The sequence below is a fragment of the Stegodyphus dumicola genome, chromosome 1 (assembly GCF_044657685.1).
Source record: "Stegodyphus dumicola isolate Sdum_Otavi_A_Nest chromosome 1, ASM4465768v1".
Taxonomy (NCBI): Eukaryota; Metazoa; Arthropoda; class Arachnida; order Araneae; family Eresidae; genus Stegodyphus; species Stegodyphus dumicola.
Genome location: NC_140768.1, coordinates 275,477,484 through 275,502,944, shown reverse-complemented (window position 1 = coordinate 275,502,944; position 25,461 = coordinate 275,477,484). Strand labels below are relative to the sequence as shown.

The 25,461-nt window shown below is 32.8% G+C and overlaps 1 protein-coding gene across 3 annotated transcripts in view; it reads right to left on the bottom strand.

Annotated features, from left to right (window-relative positions):
• Positions 1–25,461, bottom strand: part of LOC118182384 (long-chain-fatty-acid--CoA ligase 5-like) — a 201,355-nt gene that overhangs the window by 75,635 nt on the left and 100,259 nt on the right. For all 3 annotated transcript variants that reach the window (XM_085807174.1, XM_085807180.1, XM_085807181.1), the window contains exons 3-7: positions 12,975–13,089; positions 10,935–11,002; positions 7,904–7,999; positions 7,667–7,766; positions 1,084–1,256 (exon numbers count right to left, since the gene is read on the bottom strand). In XM_085807174.1, coding sequence (XP_085663300.1) covers positions 1,084–1,256; positions 7,667–7,766; positions 7,904–7,999; positions 10,935–11,002; positions 12,975–13,089 — 552 coding nt within the window. The remainder of the gene's footprint in view (positions 1–1,083; positions 1,257–7,666; positions 7,767–7,903; positions 8,000–10,934; positions 11,003–12,974; positions 13,090–25,461) is intronic.

Sequence of the window (25,461 nt, the reverse complement as noted above, 5' to 3'; positions counted from 1 at the left end):
TTTATTATGCATACATTCCTATAGTACTTACACAGCAATATGTTAACCTAGTATATTTTATTTAAGTAACTATATTAATAACTTCAAAGACAATATGGTCAAGCTGATAGGAATCATGAACAGCCCTCAGATCATTTGATTTAACCTCTCTATATTTCTAACCATGGAGTTATCAGAAGAAGTCTGTCTTTCACTTGTAAGCCACTGAAAATGTGTAACTTTAATCACCTTAGCTTTCTGAATAGCATGACTGTTTTAGATCTGCTCTTGAAGAAATTATATTTTAATGTAATTTATTATCAAAATTTCCATAACTGATTTTTCAATTTTATTTTCATAAACACTTTATTAAGATAATATATGGATTATTATAAAAAATAAGAAAATGTAATACTTAAATAATAACATATAATTTAACAAATGATGGAAAAAATCTCATGACTGGATAAGAATATAATGCCATTCAAGGAAAATCCTTTATCGACACATTGGTTTAGCAGATGTATTAGCCCAAATCCATGAAAAGTTGAAAAAATTACTGTTTTCCAACAAAACTGTGAACATGCTCACAATATGTTATAATCACAATGCATCTATGCACCATTATTTATTAAATAAATAAAGGTATTAAAAAACTAACTACAGCATTCCATTTTTGACAAAATTTCAGCTTAACTTCGTGTGTCACATACAGCTTTCCCGTTTAAAAATCTCAAAACAAAATTCAAGATGACCATCTTGAAAACAGTGGTGATGGAACTCTTATCTTAAAATCCTTCTATTCATCAGCCATTCCTAAATATTTAGTTTTGGTTTCTGTAATGGTTTGTGAAATAGACAGGTAGTTTTATGTTTATGAATCAACCTGTATATTAATTTCTGTATAAAAACCCATTCAAGATTGAATGCTTCCAGATTACAAGGTATTTCAATGTCTTCTCTCAATTAAAAAGTATCAACAGAAACTAATTCTACATACAAGTTCCAATACTGCAACTTTTAAGCAAAAAAAGATTAATGATATTAATATGTGAAACATAAAAAAGTTCTGGAGTAATTAATAATCAATAATCTAAAGCAAACCTCAATGTCTTTAAAAGATAAAAGTTCAATATCAGACTCTTCAGCTTTTTTCTTAGCATCACCAGAAATGGGATCAACTTGAATGATGAGTTTTAATGTCGGCATTTCATTTTTGTCATTTATCAGAGCTAATGATCTTTCTTCTTTATCACAAATAACTGCTGCCATCTCAGCTATAAAAAATAAATATAAATTATGCCTTTAAAATTTTCAATTATAAATTTTAAAATACTGACATGGGCAATTTCATCTCTTAATGACAATGTAAATGACACCACTTACGGTGGCAGAAAAAAGTATTTGAACAAGGTTCATTTAGCATAAAAATGATACTGCTAATAAATCAAAGTTGAAATTTATTTGCACGAAAAAGCAAAAACTGAAAATGATAAACATTTTAATTCAAAAACATATGTTATGAAAGTAAGACTACAGTTTAAAGAATTTGGAAGGAGAAAAAATATTTGAACATAGCAAAAATCTATAAACTTTGTGAAAAAGTAAAATGTAACACTTGATTAAAGACCCCTTATTATCAAATACAGTTTGCATTCTTGCTGGCACAGACTAAACAAGTCTGTTTGTTACATTGGATGAGAGATTTTTCCATTCATTGAATTCTTCTGAATTCATTTTCATCTGAAAATTTATGGCATCTCACTTTCTGATCTAAGGGGTGCCACTAATTCTCTGCTAGATTCAGAACAAGTGAGTGGGGAGGTTTTCCTAATCTACTGGGAGCTCTGTACAACAGCCATTCTTTAGTCACCTTTAATAGTGCTGTTGTTATCTTGTTAGAACCAGAAATCATTTTGTAGACCTAATTCCGACACATTATCAAGTAAGTTATCTCGTAAAAGGTTCCCATATTTCTCTGCATTCAGCACACCATCAATGACAGCCAATTTACCATGTCCACTACAAAATATAATCTTTAACCAGAATACTTACTCTTCCGTGTTTTATTGTTGAAACCTCATTTCAAGAAATTGAAGCTTTTCCACGTGGCATGTTTCCAAAGTTCCAATAATTGAATTATAGTTCAATTTCTAGAATTTATAGGCAATACTAATGGCCACAGACAGGTCTTAACATATTTATGCAGCTATACTATTCAGTCCAATTCAGTTGCTTACCTAACACATGTGCATTTTTTACAGCACTCATTTTCCAGCTATGGAAGATGCAAAGAGAAATAATTTTCTCAGAAACTATTCAACATCTGCAAGGAGTATTCTTTTCCCACATTCGAAAAAAATCTTTACAGGATATTCAGTCTGAGACTTTAACCATGTCATAAGGAGAGAGAGGAGACACTGAAAAAGTTCTTTGAGGATGGCTTACAAAAAGTTTATATTCAATTAAATGGGAATTATGTTGGGAAAACTTCACTGTAATATTGAAAAAGGCAAAATAAAAAAAACTATACTTAAATTCCTAGAACTTCGCAAAATTCCTATGTACTTTTCTTGCAAACCAATTTTTTGCTGTCAGATCCAAATAAGTTAAACTTATTTTTATCACTGAATATTATAGTTTTAAAAACATCTAGAGGTTTTTTATTATATGTCTTTGCAAACTGTAGCCTTTCTCCCTATTTGCTTCACTAATGAAGGGCTTCTTTACTGCTTTTCTACCATATAACTAAGTTTATGTACATAATTTTCTTACAGTATGTGATATCACAAGATTATAAGAGCATGATAAGCATCATCTATCTGATTAATAAAGAGATTTCTTTTACCAGATATTTTAATAAGCCAGTATTTGGTTAACCAGTTCACCAATATTTGATTAACCAGTAAGCTAACAGGGATTTGGGTTAACCAGTTCGCTTACAATTTTTCACTTTTTTACTTGATGCCTACTCCTTAAATTGACTATTTTGTTACAATCCTGTGCATACAAGTCTTGTTGCTTTTCACAGATTGCATAATACAAATTTTTAATTGAAAAATTTTTCTTAAAATATAAGTACAAATTGCCTTTCCTCCATCTTTCATTCATTTATTTAACTGATCAAATTTTATTATGTGTTTATCATCGGTTGTTCAGTTATGTTTTTCCATATCAAAATTCGCATATTCCTGCTTCCAATGTTCCAATACATATCTCAGTGGAATTTTTTCATTGCTCATTTTAATTGAATTGCTGTGTGTTTCTCCACCAACATTAATTTTTTATTTAACTTATTAACAATAGCGTTAGTGCTTAAAGAAGCTCCTTCCAAATAGTTTTTTCTGTCACTGTATATGCAAAAAGAGGAAGAAATTAGTATAAGAAAAATTGGACAAAACTTTTTTGTTACTGCAGTAAATTTTCAGTGTATTCAAGCTTAAAATAACAATAAATACTATAATAAACAGATCTAAGCATTACCTAATTAATGTAAAGAAAGATATCTGACCTTTCTCTAATAATCGCAAGCTATTATGTTATTAATTCGTATACTTTGGAGCTTGTGCTTTTTTATGTTTAAAAGTAATGCAGTAACTATAATTAGAAGCCCTTTTTCATAATCATTAGTTTCTATGCTTATTATTTCTTAAGCAAAAATATATGCTCTTGTACAAGGCAATCCTAGGCTTTGTGCTGCCCCATACAAGCTCTGAACTTCTAAATTTTGTTAATTTTTCTTATCGCACCAGCCGTTTTGTTATATTTTTATATAAAATTAATGTTGGTTGATTTTAATAAATGGATTATCAGGAAAAAATTATACCTTACCTACATTTTGATTATAACCAAGAAACAATATTTCTTTAAAACTTCCATGAATTTGCATTTTATAGATTTAAATAAAACAAAAATGCTATTTAATGAAAATTATTTTTTATACCTCAAGCATTTCAGTCACATGCAAAAATTTATTCATGAGTTATTAATATATATACAGTCAAAAGTCGTTAATCCAGACTCGTCGGGACTTCGGCGATTCCGGATTATCAATTTTTCCGGATTATAGATCATCAGTTTAAATCTCGTAAGATGGCATGCAGAAATTCTAAAATTAAAAATATGAAACCGTAATTTATGAAATAAAGAACAATTATGATCTAAAAAGTATCAAATTTTACAAAAAAAAAAAAAAAAGCTTAATATTTATTTGTTTACTTTATTAAACATTTCTTTCAATGTAAGTTGCTTCGTTTTATGTGATAATACTTTCTCTTTAATTCTATAAACAGACATAATTTCTTGTTCAGTTACAAAGTTCCGTTGTTCAAGTCCCGTTAATTGCTGTGCCGAGAATACCGACTAACTTGTCAATCAAAATTTTTTCGTTTTCACTAACCTCTCTGTCACATTCTTCATGTCTTTATCCATTTTTTGTTTGTTGGACATCGAAACATACTTTCGTTTTGTAGATCCTTTGGAAGTTCCAGCATCGGAAATTCTATTTGACATAATCGAAAGTTCAAGTTTACTTTTATAAAATTGCTCTTACAGTCTGCAAAAAATAATAAGTGGGATCCAATTCGAAGATTGAGGAACAACGCAATCATTAACATTAACTGAAATAGATAATTAGAGCTTACACCGTCCGTTATACATTAAACGCGCAGGCGAAAACGTATTCTGCACTTGCGCACACGCATATGCGCAGTAGTTAAGGTCTTATGCGCACGCGTAAAACGCCTGTGCGCATGTGCCTACGCGGCGCATGCGCAGAAAGTTTTTAGCTTTGAGGTCCGGATTATAGATCATTCCGGATTATGGGTGTCCGAATTAACGACTTTTGACTGTATATATGTAAGAGAAATAAAGAATACATAAAGGTTAAATTAGCAGTGCAAATTAATTTTCTTCTCTATTCTAAAAATAGTAATCTCTCTACACTGCGACATTTCGAGATTAATCCATTTTATACGACTCTTACATAATAATGTAATGTAAATGGAACTAAAACAGCCATGCATTGAGAGCCAAAACTAAATTCAGTGTGAATTAAGCTTTTCACACTAAACATAAAGCACTTGCTTTCTATGCTGGCCTTAGATGGACTGCAGTCTGTCTGCTCCTTCTATCTTACTGAAAATTTATCTATAATGTAAACTTTTTGGAATAGGCAAAATTAATGTGCCAACTTGATTGTGGCCACAGTATGTTAACTAAAATAAAAGTTGAATTAAATATACCTCGACTACCAAATTTTTATTCATTATGGATCAGCGTTTCAGCATTCTACAACATCAAAATTCTCTTTGTTCATTACAGATTCAACTGCCTGCATTCTACTACAGAATCTTATTACATATACCTATCAAAACATACAAAAGCATAAGCTCTGAAGTAATTTATTTCATAACAGCTTGCTTTTATTATACATGATCATATATGAGTTATTTACATATAACCATTATCATTTTATTTTAATTACTTAAATTTAAATAAAAAGTATAACAAAAAATAATGGAAATATTTAGAAAACAGCTTTTGCTCATTTCTTTTATTTGCAATAAACATTAAAATAAAAAATGTCAAATATTTGCAACAAATTTATAAATAATCTTTATGATTTTTCTTGAACAGGTTACATGATTTAATTCTTCAAATACTGCTAAAGTAAAAGCTCAACTCTGCGAAAAGCTTGGGAAACGACAAATTCTGGATAACTGAGTAAAAAAATGCAATTCACAGTAGAAAACCCAAATGAATGGAAGAAAAAAATTTCCAGTTTAAAATTATAAAAAGAGCCATTTTATTTGTTATCAACTTGAATATCAAAAGTCTACATTTAAATTATGTGAGATTCTGAAAGAAAAGCATTATAGACATTGCAGCATTACAGGCATAAATGTGGAAGTAAAACACCTTATTCGATTTCTAAATTCATTCAAAACAAATTTCCTTGTTGCTCCCTTTAGAAAATTTTCAGTAAAATTTTGTATTCTTGCAGAAATTTTACTACAGTTTCATCCATTTCCGACAAATTCCAAAAGCATATATTTTAAAACTAAGGCAAAAAAAAAAAAAAAAGTCACAATTGTTTTTACAAAAAACATTGGAACTTGGAATACAATAAAAAAGAATGCATACGAAAATAGCATCATTGCTTGACTGAAGGATTTTTATGAGTATGGTTGCTGGAAGAATAGTTATGTGTATGGCTGCCAGAGTTTGGCAAATCCTGAAAATTTGGTGACTTCTACTAAGGTTGTTGGTTATGTCAATACACAAGCACCTCTGATCTGCACTGCAAAAAAAAAAATGTTTATTTCGTTTCAATGGATTCTAAAGCAAGTTTAATATTTAGTTTTAACTTGAAGCTATTCAAGCTGTTTGTTTATAGGATTTATTCTCTTAAGAATATCTTGCCAAATCATCACAGAGGAAAAAAATTAAAAGTCTTTAATTTTAATACATTGATTTTTTGCTTCATGTTATGCTGCTTTAATAAAATTGTAACTTGCTGTTGTATAACAGGCATTATCTACTAACACTGAGACGAAAATATACAGTCTCTGAAATTATTTCTGGTGTTCAAGAGTTTGAAAATATACATTAAGAAAACAGAGAAATGCAGTAGGATTTTATAAGACCAAGGCAGTCTAGCAGCAGAGACTCGACAGGAGCCCAGAGAAATAAAGGCAAAAATGAAATAAAGATGAAATAACATGGATAATTGTGGTGAAGCATTAAAATTTGTATAATATAAGATCTTAGACTATATGGATGAATAAACTGAGCTTAAGTTTAATGCCATTATAGCTTTGCACAGAGCTGCTGTGCTGTTCAATAACATGATTCTAATGAAAGGAATATAACTGATGTTTTCACAATGAAAAACTGAAAATATACATCTAGGGCCAGTATTATACTTTCCACCATCTAGGTCTTTCCTGCTTCTAAATTTTACCACTCTGTGCTGCCACAATGACTCTGGCACCTTTCCTAAATATACATAAGTTTTATAACTAAAATTTCATTCTAAAGATATTTGTACCGAACACAATTTCTAGCATTACACATCTTTCCATTTTAATTATTTTTTGAATATTTGCTTACAAGTGCTTAATTATTAATAAAAATCCATGTGGTTATTACTGTCAGAGTCCTTTCTGGATGGTGCCTGCCTGAACTGCAGGTCTTGTTGGTCCACTTCTGCTGGGCCTGAGTTGCACTTTTGATGCCAAGATCCTATAATTACTCTAATGCATGCTGTTTGGCTGAAGACAAGTCCCGGGTTTTAATCTTTTTTTCAAAATGCAGTTGAGATACAGATAAATAGGAGTTAACTTATTTCCACTAAATTGCATTGCTTGGGGATAGTTTTCGTATGATTCAAATTGCAATCCTAATCTTCCTCTATAACGGTTATAAATGTCTTAGTTGCTTAGTTTTAGATTAAAAAAAAAAAAAAAAAAGACTTTTGAAATTCAAAAATATTCTAATTACTTGAGGTATTAAGTTAGTTGAATGCCTGCATAGTAGGGCTTTTACTGTATTACAATTTATTATTCAAAATATGATGAATTTTACAAACTTTAACATTTCTAGCATTACAAAAGCACAAAATTTCAATGAGAATAATGCAGTTAATAAGTCACAAATACAAAAAAAAAAAAAAAAAAATAGTTACCTTCATTTACAATTAAAGTGAATGCCTTAGGTCCTAGAGTATCATAAATAGGAACAATGGCCATAGACCGGCCATAACATGCATGTTCTGTTAAAATACACTAAAAAGAAATATACATTAAATTTACTAGTAATAAAAGAATCTTCACATACTCTAATAAGCATTTTACTACAAATACAACTCAATATTATCCTGAAAGTAAAAAATTATGTAATAAAAATAAATGAAGCTATTTACCTCAACATTATTTGCAGAATATATACCAACAAATAAACCAGGTTTTAGTTTTTTCTGAAGAAGGCCTGCACCAAAATTTTTTGCTCGCTCAATAACCTATGTAGTGAGGGAAAAATAGAGCTTTTCTGTTAATAATAAGAAAAAATGAAATCTAATCATGTAAAAGTTAATTACATAAAAAAAGTAATTTAGAATAAGAATTTTACTCATTAATAGCCTTAAAATATTGGGCAGAGAAATTTCCCATTTCATTTAAAAATGTCAAGTTTTTAAATTGGTATTTTCTGATTATCAGCATCCCTACAAAAAAAATCACTAATGAGCATTAAATGAGCATTGGTAAAAAAACCTCTGTTTGACTCCTTTAAACCTCATAGGTAGTGTTTCATTCATAAATAATAATAAAAACAAGCATTTTATAAAAAGCAAAGAACTTTATAAACAGGGGGAAAATACATACAACTGATATTTACATTTTTACAACCAGTGTATAGTGTTCTGTGAAATAACCTATAAATAAAAATGTGTAAATCATTAATAAAAAGTGTATATCCCAGTATGCACATGTGTGAGTTGGCTGTTGACATGTGTACATCCAAAAATGTGCAAAAGACAAAAATTCTACTGAATACTAAAACCAAGAGTACAGATATTTAAAAAGCACTGAAAAATTTTATGTTTAACAAATCATCACAACAAAACTTACTGTTTAAAATTCCACAAAATTCAGCATAAAATTTAAATAAAAATTAAAGTCTCAATTATGAATAGATGACAAAATTAAGTCTTAGTTTAAAAGAATATAAAATTGAAATTATGTTTATTAAATCTAATGTGATAGTTTAAATTTAGACTGGAGTAAAAATTGCTGTGTTACAATATAAGAAGTCCATTTTTATTGAAAACATATTTTAACTAATTCAGAATTCAAACAACAAAAATCAGCGTTAATTTACAAAATTTTCACAGGACTAGTTTCGATGGTTTTACCGAACCATCATCTTCAGCTGCAAAACCGCAAAATTGCGGTTTTGCAGCTGAAGATTTTTACATTTTTACATAGACTTGACATTTTTAAATGAAATGGGAAATTTCTCTGCCCAATATTTTAAGGCTATTAATGAGTAAAATTCTTATTCTAAATTACTTTTTTTATGTAATTAACTTTTACATGATTAGATGTTTTAAATTGGTATTTTCTGATTATCAGCATCCCTACAAAAAAAATCACTAATGAGCATTAAATGAGCATTGGTAAAAAAACCTCTGTTTGACTCCTTTAAACCTCATAGGTAGTGTTTCATTCATAAATAATAATAAAAACAAGCATTTTATAAAAAGCAAAGAACTTTATAAACAGGGGGAAAATACATACAACTGATATTTAGCTTCTTCAGCTGCAAAACCGCAAAATTGCGGTTTTGCAGCTGAAGATGATGGTTTGGTAAAACCATCGAAACTAGTCCTGTGAAAATTTTGTAAATTAACGGTGATTTTTGTTGTTTGAATTCTGAATTAGTATTTATTCGGCGTGTTATTGTGTCTTAATATTTTAACTATTTATAATACTTGTTTACAAACAACATTTTTCATTTTGTTATCTGGGGTATATATGTATACAAATTTTTCAAATTTCCTACTTGAGAGCAAGCTACATACATCTGAACCATGAGAAAAGCAAGAGACTTTGAGGTTGATGCTGCAATGCTTTAAAGTGTGTCCTTGTGCTTTGTTAATTGTAAAACTATAAGCTAATTTGATCGAAAGCTGCAATCTTTTAAATTGGAATGACAGTCCAGTAGATATCAGTGATATTCTAGGGATAAGTACTGTGCGTTCTTTGTTCATACCAGTCATAAGTTCGGCTTTGATAACGTTTATTTGACAGCTATTTGACGACCATACTTGTTCCATTACATGGTTTTGGTGAGTTGAGATTTCTGAGTAGTAACATCGGAGATCCAATTTTTAGTCGAAGGCAGTGTAATGGCATTCCTGGTACTTGCAAAGAGTTTAAAATTTCTGTGAGGAAGTTAACACTTTCTTCAACAGTTACTACCACGTCAATGGATTTGTATACTCTCTTTTCACCAGGAGGGCCATCCATAGAAAAAAAGGCTTCAAATGGTCCACAATATTCCAAAACATTCTACAATATTAGAGAATGATCTGGGATGTTTTTAACCATTCTGAACTATTCCCAAAGATTCCAGAATGTTGAGGAATGCTCTCAAATATTCTGGAGTGTTCCAGAAATTTCTAGAGAGTGAAACTTCCAGCCCTTATATCTTCAAAAGCACGCCCTTTAGGTAAAAATAAGGACCTTCTTCATGGATGGGGCATAAATGGCTACCATGCCTTCATGGCGGGCTACCATGCCATATAGCTAGCTCCCTTATCATACCACTGATACTCATCACAGGACTCGTTTCTGAGTTTTAGTGGCACGCACATTGTACACTTACTTTTATAATACATACTGATTATTAAAGGGAAAAAAAGTCTCCTTATCGACAAAATTTAATGTTTGCTAATCTAAACTACTAACAGTGTAAGTATATAATAGTATTATTTGAACTTTCAAAGTACTATACAGATGTGATATTTAACAGATGTAATAACTTGGCCACTACAGCTAATAACTGAAAACACCTGTTTTAATACCTCCATTTCTCTTCAAATACTCTAGAAGCTGTAATCACTGTGTGTGCTTATTGTGTCTATATTAGAGTAGGCAGGGAGAAAAGGATAAAACAGAACACAGTTTGGATTCCTATTGATAAATTGAATAGATCATCCATAAAAATACCTACAAAATATGATGCTTTAACACATTTTAAAATGTATATAATTTAAACTTCTATATACTGTTTATACATAAACAATGTGCTAAATGTGCCAATTCATCATTTTCTTATTTTCTAATGAATATATCACGTTTCTCTTCAAGAATAAAGTTTAATACTAGAAACAAGACACCAAACTTGCACTTGTAGAATTATTAAATGCAAACATTCAAAGTTAAAAGTACCTTTTTGTAACTAATCCACTGATACTCATCACTTCCTTTTTCTCGCCATCCTAAGCATGGACCATCACCTATAAAATATTTTATATTAATTTATAGCATTTAATACTATGTTTTATTACACAGTGTCTGAAATTACTCTTTAAAGAGATTTACTGAAAGAATGAAGTATTTCTTACATGCCAGCTGAAAATTACGAAAGCAAATAAAAAGTTTCTGAATCACACACTAAAAGTGCCGAGAAGAATATGGAAGATAACATAGTGTTATTTTATTTATAGTAGTGGGGAAATCTGTACTCAAGACACATTTGTCAAACAAAAATAAAAGCAGATTCCAGAATTCTAGTTTTTACAGTATAAAAAAGAGAAAAAAGAAAGACAGCAATAAAATATAAATATTTAGAAGTCAGGAAAATGTACTTGTAATTAAAGTTAGTAAAATGAATTTTCCTCTTAATTCTCAGTTACAGCATTCTACGTTCCTGAAATAAGATCTCTCCTTCAAATTAACTTTGAAAAAAATCCATATTCTTGAACTCTTCTTAAAATTAGCATAAGCCTGAAAAAATTATACAATTCTCATAAAAAAAACCTTAAGCTAAAATGTAACACAAAATATTATATTAAAATTTTAACTTAGTATATAAACCTGCAGTTTAAGTGTTTATTTCATGATGCCTTTAGTATATATGAAATGGACCTAAGAATGCAGAAGATTAAATACAGCAGAAATAAAGGACAGTGAACTATAAAATCTTGCTGAAATTCTTCCAAAATTTTTTTCTCTAGTACCAAAACAAGATATATTAAAGCTCTTCTCCTCCATCATGCAAATTACGAAGAATTAAGACATTGCTTTCAAGCTGCTCTAGCAGTGTGAAGGTTAGTACTTCGAACCAATTATTTAAAGGTACCAAAACTTATTTTTCAAAATTCCTTTACAGTATGCTTCATTTTTTCCACATCTGGTGCCCAAACAAAACAAAAAAAAAAAAAAAAAAAAGTGAACAGTAATTTAGTCATCAACTTTGAATAGTTGACTGGGACTCAATGCCTCCCTTAGATGCCTTTAGATGGGAAAACAGAATTAATACATTTTCCCTATGTGCTCTAGTGATATAATGCCCTCATGTTAAGCTCCTTGTGTATCAAGTCAATTATTGAAGTACCTCATATCTGGCACAGGAAAAGAACACAGTTAATTTTTCAAAACTCTCCATTCTTAATCTGCTTCTCTCTTTTCTACAAAACCAGGCAATCACTCAGCAAGGTGTACATGCAGAGTTACTTATGCAGATAGGTCTGACAGCAGAACTAGCCCATATTCTGTATTTTGTTAACATTCTCACGACATTTACTTCCTCCTGAAAGTCAAAAAGATGGCGTAGCAATTTTACAATTAAAAATGCACAAAAGCAAATAGTTTCGAATGAAGATTTAATACATATATGAAGTTATTTAATACATATATAGAAACAAGTCACATTAAGTTCTTCAATAAAATAATTTCTTTTATCTCTGGAACCATCAGGATCAAGTCTGATCCACAATTAATACTAAAATGGTTATTACAATCTATTTACAAGATCCAATATAATATGTGATCCAGAATGCAACTTACATGTTGTTTTAGTATGTGGATTTTCTCTCTCGGTAATAAATCCAAAAATATTCAATAAGTCCGACTTTCAAAAAAAATCCAAGGTGAAACAAATAAAACAAGACACTACTCGCATATTAAAACAGAAATGTTGGTAAGAATCTAAATTACAAGGCAGGAAAGACTATGTGCAGACATGATGTGCAGATAGAGTTATGATAAAGACTATCCTATGGAGCTATGGTAAAGACTATAAAGACTATTCAGCTGGGCACAGATACCTTTCAAAAGACCCCATAGTTACTTTTTGATCAGTTATTCAATAAATATTTAAAAAATGCATTGTAATTTCTTTTACAAATAATCTAATAAAAGCAAAATCTTTCCTTGATAATCGGTTGCAGAATACTGAGAATATGATTAAATGACAAGAAAACTTACCTGAAACTCTAGCTCCTCTTAACATGCATTCATAAAGGGTCTGAGCATCTTCATACAGATATGATACATGAGGAGCTTTTGGTGTCAGATGAGATATTCTCACATGGTCAGGGCCCTATAAAAATTGTTGCCTTTAAATACATTATAATCTATTATTTATATTTATATACTAACTGAAACCTGTCATGGTATTATCGAAACTAGCCTGAAAGTATCTCTCTTAACAGTAACTAAATTCTGAGGTAATTGTTAAATGAGGTTCGTGGAACCACTCAACTCGCACAAATTTGAAAGAGGCAGAATTCTTGAATCTAGTGCATAGGTGTTCTTTTGCACTAGTAATACAGAATTTCACTCGCATGAAATACACTCAGGTTCTGTCCTTCAAAGCCAATGTGGTCTTTCTCACCACACTTCTGATTTCAACCCATAGATGTTGCTACAAGCAAAGCCTCCACTAGGAATATTGAAAGCTCGGAACACCAGTGAGCAATAAATTCACCTCACTCTACAGACTTATACAGTGGTTACCCAGCCATGATAGAAACACACATCCCGTCACCTGGGGAAAAACTGACAAACTACAACACTCATAGTACTAATGACACCTTGCTCCACAAGTGTTCAATGGGCCCAACTAGCCCTGCCCAATGAATGAAGCTGAACTACACACCAACGCAAAGATCAATTGTTTCAATGCAAGGGCTCAAAATATGGCAACAAGTCACCCTTCCTCATCAGTGCAGACTGGGGGAGGGTATACAGCATCTGCACAGCCACTCAATGCTTGCAATTAGAAAGAGTCAAAATTCTTGAATCTAGCACACAGGAGCTCTTTGCAATTATGATCTAAAGGGTATCAAAATTTACAAAAAAAAAAAAAAAAAAAAAAAAACTTAACATTTATTTGTTTACTTTATTACTTGTTTACTTTGTCAATGTAAGTTGTTTAAGTAGCTTCGTTTCTTGTGATAATACTTTCCTTTTAATTCTATAAACAGACGTAATTTCTTGTTCAGTTACAAAGTTCCACTGTTCAAGTCCTGTAATTGCTGTGTCGAGGAATACCGACTAACTTGTCAATCGAAATTTTTTCGATTTCAATAACCTCTCTGTCACTCTCTTCACTATCGGAAGCGGTACATTGAAACATGCTTTCGCTTTGTAGATCCTTTGGCAGCTCCAGAATTGGAAACTCTTTTTGACATAATAGAAAGTTCAAGCTTAATTTTTATAAAATTGCTCTAACAGTACGCAAAAAAATAATAAGACAGATCAAGTAGAAGATTAAGGAACAGCGCAATCTGCAACATTAACTGAAATGCCTTAGAATCAGTAAAGATAATTTTAGCGTAGCTTATACCATCCGTTATGCATTAAATGCACATGCATAAAGCATACAAAAAAAAAAAAAAAAAAAAAAAAACGTTTGTGGCTTTGAGGTTCGGATTATAGATCATTCTTGATAATGGATGTCCGTATTACAGACTTTGTACTGTATTATAAATATGTACATTACTAGAACATCATTTAGATAATTTAATAAAGTATTCATAACATCAAATAAAAGTGTGAAGTACCATATATATATATATTTCTTGCTTTGAAGAAAATTATATTAATCTTCCAGCTGGTGTACCTAACTATACCAATGTGAATGGTCGTGAGCGAATTTTTATAGATATGCTCTTGTAAAATTAAAATCTTTAAGAGTGGTGTTATTGAAATTATGTGGTAATTGATTAAAGGTTAATAAGTTTGATTTTTTCAACAACTTTTATTTATATTACTAGATTATTCCTTTATTTAAATAAAGAGTAACAATGCAAGTAAAAACATTAAAACAATGACCAAAGAATGGTAAAAGTATAGTTTAGGGTACCCCTTCGCGAAACTTGGTGATTTTTGACGGTACATGGATACGGATTTTGTGCAATTCTTTGACTTGTTATTTTGGCTTGCTAAGTGGCGATTTTTGCGCCAAAATAACAAGACAAACAATTGCACAAACTCGGTATCCATGTACACATCGTCTTATTTTCACTTAAACAAAATTCTCAAATTGCACAAAAATGGCATTATGCACTCCTTTGATTTTATCCATGTACACGTCGACCTATTTTCACTTAAAAAAAATATCCCCGAATTGCACAAAAATGGCATTGCGCACTCTTCTAACTTTAGCCATGTACACGTCGACCTATTTTCACTTAAAAAAATCCCAGAATCACATTGTGCACTCCTTTTCTTTGTCCATGTATACATCGATATATTTTCACTTAAAAAGTCAAAGGAGCACCAAATTCTACAATATCGGCAAACAAAAAAATACATAATCTCAATAAAATATATTTTAAACCAAACAATAAAATAACATAAAAAAGGAAAAACATGTTATACATTTAAGCACTACCAAAAACAAATATTCAGTTACCATGATTTTCGAGTTCGCTTCGTACACGCAGAGCCACGTAAAAATCAAAATATCAATCACACTCAAATGGCTTTTTTCAAACCAGGTAATCTTTCTAATCGAACATTTCACATAGTGACCATCTGAACCTTTTGATGTACGTGTGAGTAACACGTGCATACGAAAATATCCCTAACATTAACTAGGAAAGCCGAAATCTTAGTTAAGATAGACATGTTACAATTAATAATCAAATTTAATAAGGAAAAGTAACAGTTGCCGGGTACATTATAACGGCTTAAGAAATTCAGAGCACAGTACAGATGCGAGTACACAAGTTTACATATCTCGGCGAAACCTAGACGCACACATTTGTTGAAGTAGTTCCACTTGACTGCCGGGGAAAAATCTTCTCTCTCCGTCAACCTGTAGGTTTGCCAAACGGGTTTACTGTTTCGCCAATTGGCGTTTTTCTGTACAGTTTTTAAGTCCGTATTGCCTGTTTGGCGCTGCCGCTGCATACTCCCTCCGCAGTGTCAACAAAATGTGACATACCGATGCGGGGGTCGGATTAATCATCCAGAACGGGTGATACAATTGTCCGAAGTTTTTTTCACACTCTTGGAAGCAACTTGAGAAGAGTCCATGGTTACAAAAGCGGGTTTCAGTCTATCTATGGAGATCGTTTGCTTAGTCCCTTTTATTTCGAGATCAAACGTTTTATCTCGTCTTTCTAGCACCTTAAATGGTCCATCATAAGGAGTTTGAAGTGGTTTTCTAACTCCGTCGTGTCGAACAAACACATATGTGGACTTGTGAAGGCGTGGATGAATGAAACATGTTCGCTGGCCGTGGCTAGAAGTCGTGGTCGGGTGGACCCTGGCAAAGTGAGATTTTAAATCCTCCACAAACTGTTTGGGGGACGCATCCGGAGATGTCGGATTGAAAAATTCTCCTGGGAGACGGATAGTCTTTCCATACACCAGTTCAGAAGTGGTTGCTCCTATGTCCTCTTTGAGAGCGGCGTGGAAACCCATCAGCAGCGTTGGAAGGGCAGCTACCCAGTCACTGGTATCGTGCGCTTTTAAGGCAGCTTTCAAAGGACGGTGGAACTCCTCGATCAGTCCATTCGCCTGTGGGTGGTACGGAGACGTCCTGATCCTCTTGATTCCCAATAATTGGGAAAGGGCTCGAAATAAGCCGCTTTCAAACTGTCGCCCTTGGTTGGTAGTAATATCAGTCGGACAACCAAATCGAGTAATCCAGTGGTCATAGAAAGCCTGTGCTACTGTGCGTGCTGTTATGTCTGGTAAGGGTACTGCTTCGGGCCATCTAGTAAATCTATCTATCATAGTTAGACAGTAATAATTATTTTGAGAAGGAGGTAGGGGACCAACAAGGTCAAGGTGGACGTGATCAAACCTCTGTGATTGGTCTGGAAACTTCATTAACGGGGTTCTAGTATGCCTGCTTACTTTTGCTTTCTGGCACGGAATGCACTGCCGTGCCCATTTCGCGCAATCTTTGCGGATGGAAGACCAAACAAACCGTGAACATACTAACTTTGTTGATGCGCGAATGCCGCGGTGACACAAATTGTGCAAGGTGGCAAAAACTTTCTCACAGAATGCCGGAGGAATGTAAGGGCGGGCGTTACCTGTTGACACATCGCAATATATCGGTAAGCTACAATTCGGTAAGGTAACTTTTTTGAGATGTAGAACTTTTGACTCTTTAAGCAATGTTTGTAATTCTGGGTCGATTTCTTGCATTTTAGCGATTTCCTCATAGTCGATAGGGTTAGGCATGCTTATTGCTTCTATACGCGAAAGTACGTCGGCAGCGATATTCTCCGAACCTTTTATATGGCGAATTTCAGTGGTGAATTGTGAGATAAAGTCTAACTGCCTAGCCTGACGAGGTGAACACTTATCCAAACGCTGTCGGAATGCATACGTGAGCGGTTTGTAATCGGTGATTAAAGAAAAGTTCCGTGCTTCCAACATATGCTTAAAATGCCTAATAGCAGCATAAGCTGCCAATAGCTCTCGATCATACGCACTATAGTTCCTTTCCGCCTGTGAAAGCTTTCGTGAGAAAAATGCGAGAGGCTGTAAATTTCTATCAACTATTTGTGATAGCGTTCCACTGATCGCGAAGTCTGACGCATCAACCTGTAAAACCAACTGGGCATCTTTCTTCGGGTGTACCAAAAGAACAGCATTAGCGATTAGCTGTTTGCACTTTTGAAATTCACTCCGCGCTTCCTCGGACAAATTCAGGATTGTCTTATCATTTTTCTTAGCCCCTTTTAAATACGAAGTTAAATGTATTTGATTCTGGGCTACGTTGGGTAAAAATCGACGGTAAAAATTTAAAAATCCTAAAAATCTCTGCAAATCTTTTACCGTTTTAGGAAGTGGGTAGTTAAGTATCGGTTCCACTTTGTTCGTCAGAGGCTTGGTACTATCTTTATTGATTATATGGCCTAAAAAAGATATTTCCGGAACGCCGAAAACACATTTCGAAGCGTTAATTGTCAATCCGTATGAAGTTACTCTTTCAAAAACAGTACGTAGGAGAGATTTATGCTCATCTTCCGTATCACTAAATATCAAAATATCATCTAAGTAGACGTAGACGAATTTTAGATCTCCAAGAATTTCGTTCATAAACCTTTGAAAGGTTTGAGCTGCTCCGCACAGTCCGAAATTTAAAAACGCAAATTCGAAAAGACCAAATGGTGTGCAAACTGCAGTTTTCGGTATATGATCTGGATGGACTGGTATATGATGATATGCCCGAACGCTATCAATTTTTGAAAAAATTGTCTTTCCGCTAAGCGTATTATTAAAGTCTTGTAAATGCGGGATAGGGTATCTGTCGGGTTCGGTGCACGCGTTTAGTTTTCGGTAGTCTCCTACTGGCCGTATGTCGCCCGAACTTTTAGAAACTACATGAAGAGGTGATGACCATGCTGATTTTGATGGCCTACAAATACCTTGATCTATCATAAACTGAAATTCTTTTTTTACTGCTTCGTATAACTTAGGGCTTAACCTACGCAGTTTACTGTGCACCGGAGGACCGTTTGTTTCGATGTAATGAACCGTACTATGCTTTACTCTACCCGAATCGGATTTTAACTTCAGTACTTCCGGAAAGTCTTTCAAGATTCTGTGATATGGTGAATCACCAGATATTAACTTTACCGAAAAATAATTTTTAGAATCGGAAAGAGAACCAATACGAGTTAATTTCGTAGTACTATCGATAAGCCTACCTCGTTTTAAATCGATTAAAAGATCAAAATGCCTTAAAAAGTCGGCTCCTATTATAGGCACTGGTACATCGGCGATTAAAAACTTCCAAGAAAAGTTTCGTCTAAGTCCTAAATTCACAGTTAACAATTTTGTTCCATACGTAGAAATTCTGGAATTATTCGCGGCAAATAATTGAAGCGAATCAGGATGCATTTTCTTAAACTTAGAAGTTGGTGTCACACATGAAACATCCGAGCCCGAATCAATCAAAAAGTTTAAATTTAATCTGTTATCGTAAACATGTAAATGACATGAATGCGCGACTGCCGATGAATTTCGATCGACAGCCGCTACTGCTAGTTTTCCTGGGCCGTAGTGTTCTGAGAAAAGGAACAAGGTGCTCGACATTTTCGTGCATTATTACCGAATCGCGAATGAAAATAACAATAATTGTTCACACGCTCTCGGGAATGCCCACGCGAAAAACTACGTGCTGTGTTATGTTGATCCCGGGGGAAATTATTCCTCGTTTTTCCGCGGGAGAGCCGCTCGACTTGTTTACTTAGGGCAGAGATTTCACTCCTTAAGGCCTTAAGCTCCTCGAGGGGGGCACCAGAATCGTTAGGGTTTCTGGGGGAACTCGCCGAAGCTGCCTGGACCGCGAACACGCTGTTGTTCGTTGGCGTGCGCACTTCAGCTATCTTATCAGCCATTTTTGCTAAATTGTCTAAGGATTCCGAACTTATTGATAAAATGGCATGCACCTCGGAAGGTAACCTTTGCAGCCATAATGATTTTAAAAATTCGTCAGTTATACAGTTTCCACCTAATTCTCTCATTTTTCTCAATAAGTGAGATGGTTTGTTGTCCCCTAAATGCAATTCAGAAATAAGTCTGCGTATTTGCTCGCTTTCCGAATCTAAGAATTCTACTATTAACCTAGCTTTAAGGGCATCATATTTAGCCGTCGCTGGGGGATTAAATAAAATATCTGATACTGCGGAAAGAGTTTCAGGGTCTATCGAAGAAACCACGTGGTTGTATTTTGTACTATCGCTACTAATCTTCGCTAAAGCAAAGTTACTTTCAACTTGAATAAACCAAAGTTTAACATTCTTTTTCCATAAAGGGGGAATTTTAACTGCCACGTGTGAGATTTGTGGCTCCTGAACCGCCATATTCGATTCCTCGTTGGTTTGGCCTTCCGATCCTGGCATGGTTGCCAATTATAAATATATCGTAAATCGTAAACTTAATGTTTTGCACTATACCTTATCAAAACAGTATCAATTTAGAATAAAATAATGAAGACATTCAATATCTCAATAAAAGTGTGAGCACGAATATTACCCAAAGTTCAATTTTAAACAATCAATAATTAAATTAAAACTATAATTTTAGAGCAAAACATATCACAAAAACATAATTAAGACCAATCACAGATAATTAAAAAAATTTGACCACATGCCTGTAAATCCTCCTTAAGTGTGATAAACCACATGTAATCCGTACGATAAAATGAGGAGGAAATAAATAGGATGGAGCCTTTATCAGTCATAAGGAAGAGCATTGGCAGCAAAATAAGGCATATTTTTAGTTTTTAAACAAAGATTGAGACAGATAGTCATTAGGGATCGAAACAGAAGGAGCGAGGGACAGGGTCACCAATGATGTACGTGTGAGTAACACGTGCATACGAAAATATCCCTAACATTAACTAGGAAAGCCGAAATCTTAGTTAAGATAGACATGTTACAATTAATAATCAAATTTAATAAGGAAAAGTAACAGTTGCCGGGTACATTATAACGGCTTAAGAAATTCAGAGCACAGTACAGATGCGAGTACACAAGTTTACATATCTCGGCGAAACCGAGACGCACACATTTGTTGAAGTAGTTCCACTTGACTGCCGGGAAAAAATCTTCTCTCTCCGTCAGCCTGTAGGTTTGCCAAACGGGTTTACTGTTTCGCCAATTGGCGTTTTTCTGTACAGTTTTTAAGTCCGTATCGCCTGTTTGGCGCTGCCGCTGCACTTTCTTTCTACAAACCCATTCAAATCCAACTAAACGGTTTTAACACACGCCACAAAAACGCTTACAAAACATCCCATGATTCAAAATTTCCCAGAATCATGCACCCGATTACGTCACAATAGGGTTTCATTCAAATACTAAGGCTACCATAAATGAAACAACAACTTGGCGATAAATCAAACAACAACTTCGCCATAATACAAGGGGTACCTTAAAGTCTACTCTACCCCAAAGAATTATCAACACTGATGTGAAAATAAAATAAATGTCATTGCCATTGCTGCTTTGAACTATATATAATGCAACACACATTTAGTTTGCTTGAGAGGATTTCTTTTGGGGGGTAGCATATCCCTGAATTAATCCTTTTTTTTTATGGGCTATGTAGGTGTCAGCAGAACTATTATTAACTTTTTCTTCTGTGTCTCACTATGATATTTAACTATCGCCTTCTCTTTGACATACATGCTCCTCTTCATCTATACTGCTTTCATCAAAAACAATGTCATCATCATCATCGCTCTCATATAAAAAAAAGAATTTTCTTATAGCCTCAAGGTCATTTGGATCATTCATGTTAAACATTCCTTTTTTTCTGCCATAAAATGGAGAAAAAAATAATGACAGATACAGGGCCTCTATTTCAACACTAAAAGTAATTAAATACAAATCTTATATCAGATCATAAATGTTTAAGACCAAAATCATAAGGAAAACTGAACATTACTTATCTCCAGAATATAAATTGCAAGCATTCAAAGTCCTATTAATACTTTGAAATTAACATGGTGACTACAAGTATGCTAAAGAGAGTAAGAAAAATAGTCTAGACCAGTTCACATTGCCTTTGGGCCTTAAGATATAAAATCAAATTCTATTCTAGTGTATCTCTCACATATACATGCCCGATGGAAGGTTAAGTCATTTGAGGACTTTAGTTCTGAAAAAGCAGCTGTTAAAAATTATTGGTTAATTTCAAGTTATGAATGTCTTCAGAAAAGTAATTTTGATTTGTTAAACACATACAAAATAAACAGTATGATTTGTTATCACATCTATTAATAAGTGTATACTTCCAAAGTCCATAACACATGGTATGTCCATAACACATGGTCCATAACACAGTCAAAAGTCGTTAATCCGGACTCGTCGGGACATCGGCGATTCCGGATTATCAATTTTTCCGGATTATAGATCATCAGTTTAAATCTGGTAAGATGGTATGCAGAAATTATAAAATTAAAAATATGAAACCATAATTTATGAAATAAACAATTATGATCTAAAGGGTATCAAAATTTACAAAAAAAAAGCTTAATATTTATTTGTTTACTTTATTAAACATTTCTTTCAATGTAAGTTGTTTAAGTTGCTTCGTTTTATGTGATAATACTTTCTCCTTAATTCTATAAACAAACATTTCTTGTTCAGTAACAAAATTCCGCTGTTCAAGTCCTATAATTGCTGTGTCGAGAATACTGACTAATTTCTCAATCGAAATTTTTTCGTTTTCAATAACCTCTGTGTCACTTTGTTCACTATCGGAAGCGAATTATAATGACAAGGAAAATGATTTAAATCATATCAAAGACGGAGTACATCGAGAGGAAATACTACATTTAGTAAGGAATTATAAGCCAAATAAAATAAAAACATCTGCCCTGAAGATAAGGATAGTGCTGACAGATCAACTTCCAATTCATTGTGCGCCGCAATTCTGGCGAAATATTATACTACACACATATAAATATTATCAATCACAAAACAACTACAAAACACATTGTATTACATAATTTGCAATGCGATGTCCGACTCCTGCAGCCAGCAATAAATTTATACAGAGAACATAAAATATTGCCATAATATTTTAAAAGAAAAGTATCTAATTATGCTAAGATTTATAGTCTTTAACTTGTAATGAATATATATATTTCTAATACTTTAAAAGATTGATTTTTAAACTTCCCTTTTGGCTTTTTTAAAGTCTGTAATATAGGTGAAAAAAATTAAAGTTTAATTTTATCAAACCGTAAGTTATCAGCTTTGTTATATTATTCATTTTGTTAAATGCTGAATTTAAAAAAAAATATTTTAAATTGTTTAAAGAACAACCAATGAATATTAATTCCAGGATAACCTGTTTTTAATCTTTTAAAAATTATTTCAGGTATCACAAACATTAGATTTTGAATAAATTTGCTAGAATGGGTTCTAAAAATCTATATATTTCTGGTAAGTATACTACTCAAAATAATACTTCAAAAGAAACAGAACTGTATCTTAAGAGAAATATAAAATTTATCAAAAAAAAAAAAAAAAAAAAAATTCAAAGCAATTAGCAATGTGACTTTAGGAATACATTTACTTACTCAACTTTGCCAATGCTGAGTGTGTTAAGTTATGGCATTACATCTCAAAAACGATCTATACTGGAGATCATGTCTGTTAATTGCATAGCAGGACTGCCTAACCCATTCATCATGAGCTACACATCTGTTACATAATTAAATAAAAATTTCATATTCGTTCATATACTCAGGGATTGCAGTAACTTATGTTCATGTAAAGATTGGGCAGCTATGAAATATAGCATTAAAAATGACTGTTACTATTCAAGTGGTATAAACTTGAGCAAAATTGTGTACTCAATGCTAGAAAAAAATTAAATGGAAGAATATTCTAAAAATATTTAAAAATGTCTTTATCTCAGTTACATCTCATGACACACTCTTAGAGCCATTTTTGACTTTGATGATGATCAAAGAAGTGTTTTCTATGGTAATTAATTATATTATAAAGTACTTACATATTAGTGCAACTACCTTGGAGTAGTTTGGCAATTTTAAAAAATATTTTGGAGTAAAAATACCCTAAATAATCACCAAACCTTGGAGTAGATTGACGATTATTTTAGGGTATTTACTGAAGAAAAAGGTGATTCCGGAAACTTTTAGATTGCAACTTACAAAATATATAGTTACTTAAAGAACTGTCATGTGCATGATGGACAGAGTTTGGCTACATCTGTTAAGGAGGTTCACAATAATACTTAAGTACCTATTGTTACATATATGTGGCAACACACTAGTTGCGACTTAAGATATTTGCCTGGGAAATATATGTATATTGCAGATTTACTGTTACGTTCTTTTATTGATAATACATATACAAATGAAAACATGGCCATGACAGAGATTGTTCATACACTAACAAAACAATTGCAAATGTCTGAGAGTAAGAAAAGGGAATTTCAGAAAGCTACATTAGAAGATGAAGGGTTAATGTTGGCAATAGAATATTGGCAAAATGAATGGCCTTTGAGTGTTGATAAAGTTCCTAAAGAAGCAAGATCTTATTTTAAATTTAAAAATGAGTTGAGTGTTGAACAAGATTTAGTTTTTTTCAATAATCGAATTGTAGTACCTGTTGCATTAAGGAAGTGTATGTTAACATTATTGCACCAGGCTCTCTGTGGGGTTGAAAAATCAAAAGCTAGGGCTTGACAAGTACTATTTTGGCCAGGAATCACCAGTGACATTGGAAATATAATTTCTAAATGCCTAAATTGTGATAGGTTCAGGCCTCAAACAGTAAAAGAACCTCTTGTTTCTCATGAAATTCCCAGTTTACCTTATGAAAAGGTAGGTGTTGATATCTGTGAGTATGTGGGGAAAGTTATCTAGTAATAGGCTGTTACTTAAGTAAATGGGTAGACATAATTCCTCTTAAAAATAAAAGTGCAGTGGAAGTTGCTAGTAAATTCAAATTGATATTTGCAACACATGGAATATACAAAACTTTAATTTGTGATAATGTACCACTTAATAGTTGGAAAATGAAGAGTTTCGCAAAGGATTGGGGATTTGAAATAATCACTAGCAGTCCTCGATATCCTAAATCTAATGGATTTGCAGAGAAGTTGTGTATATTTAATTATGGCAAAGCACACTAGGACTATCTACCTAAGGGGAGAGATGCCTTCGTGGAGGACTTTCTAAGGGAAACTGACTTGTATACACGTTACACATGGGGAAAACCACAAACACGCCCATGCAGCCAGCCCGTTCGCGGGATTCGAACCTCGGACTGAACTACCAGTGTTCAGCGACTTTACCGCTCGGCCGCTGGTAGGCCTGCAGAGAAGTTGGTAGGTATAGCTAAGAATTTATTTAGAAGAGTAGGATTGGAGAAATTAAATAAGGCTTTACTTGAATATAGAAATACTCCAATTTCAGGTATAAATTTATCATTAAGTCAAATGCTGTTAAGTAAGATCAATATAGAGAAAAGGTAAGGAGTACGCAGAAATAGGCTAAAATCTATTATGATAAGCATGCAAGAGAAAGACATGAATTTATTCCTGGGGAAAAGGTAATGATGAGGTGGGAAAATAAATAGGAGCCTGCTATAGTTTTAAAAAAACATTTAAAACATAACTCCTAGATCATAACATAGGATCTAGGAGTTAAAAAAACATAACTCCTAGATCATACTGGATTCGAACAAAAGATAATAAGGTGTAATTAAACAGAATAAAGTACATTTAAGAAAAACTAAAAATCAGAAGAATTTAGTGACATTAGACTATTATGATCTATGTAATGAGAATGAGGAAAATATAAGTAGTGAACATCCAAAAATACATAATGATCCTCACCATCAAGATAATAGCAACAATATTAATCATGATTGTGTATATAAAACAAGAAGTGGTCGTAATGTATATCGACTATCCAAATATGATAATTATGTAATGCATTGATTCCTATGACTCT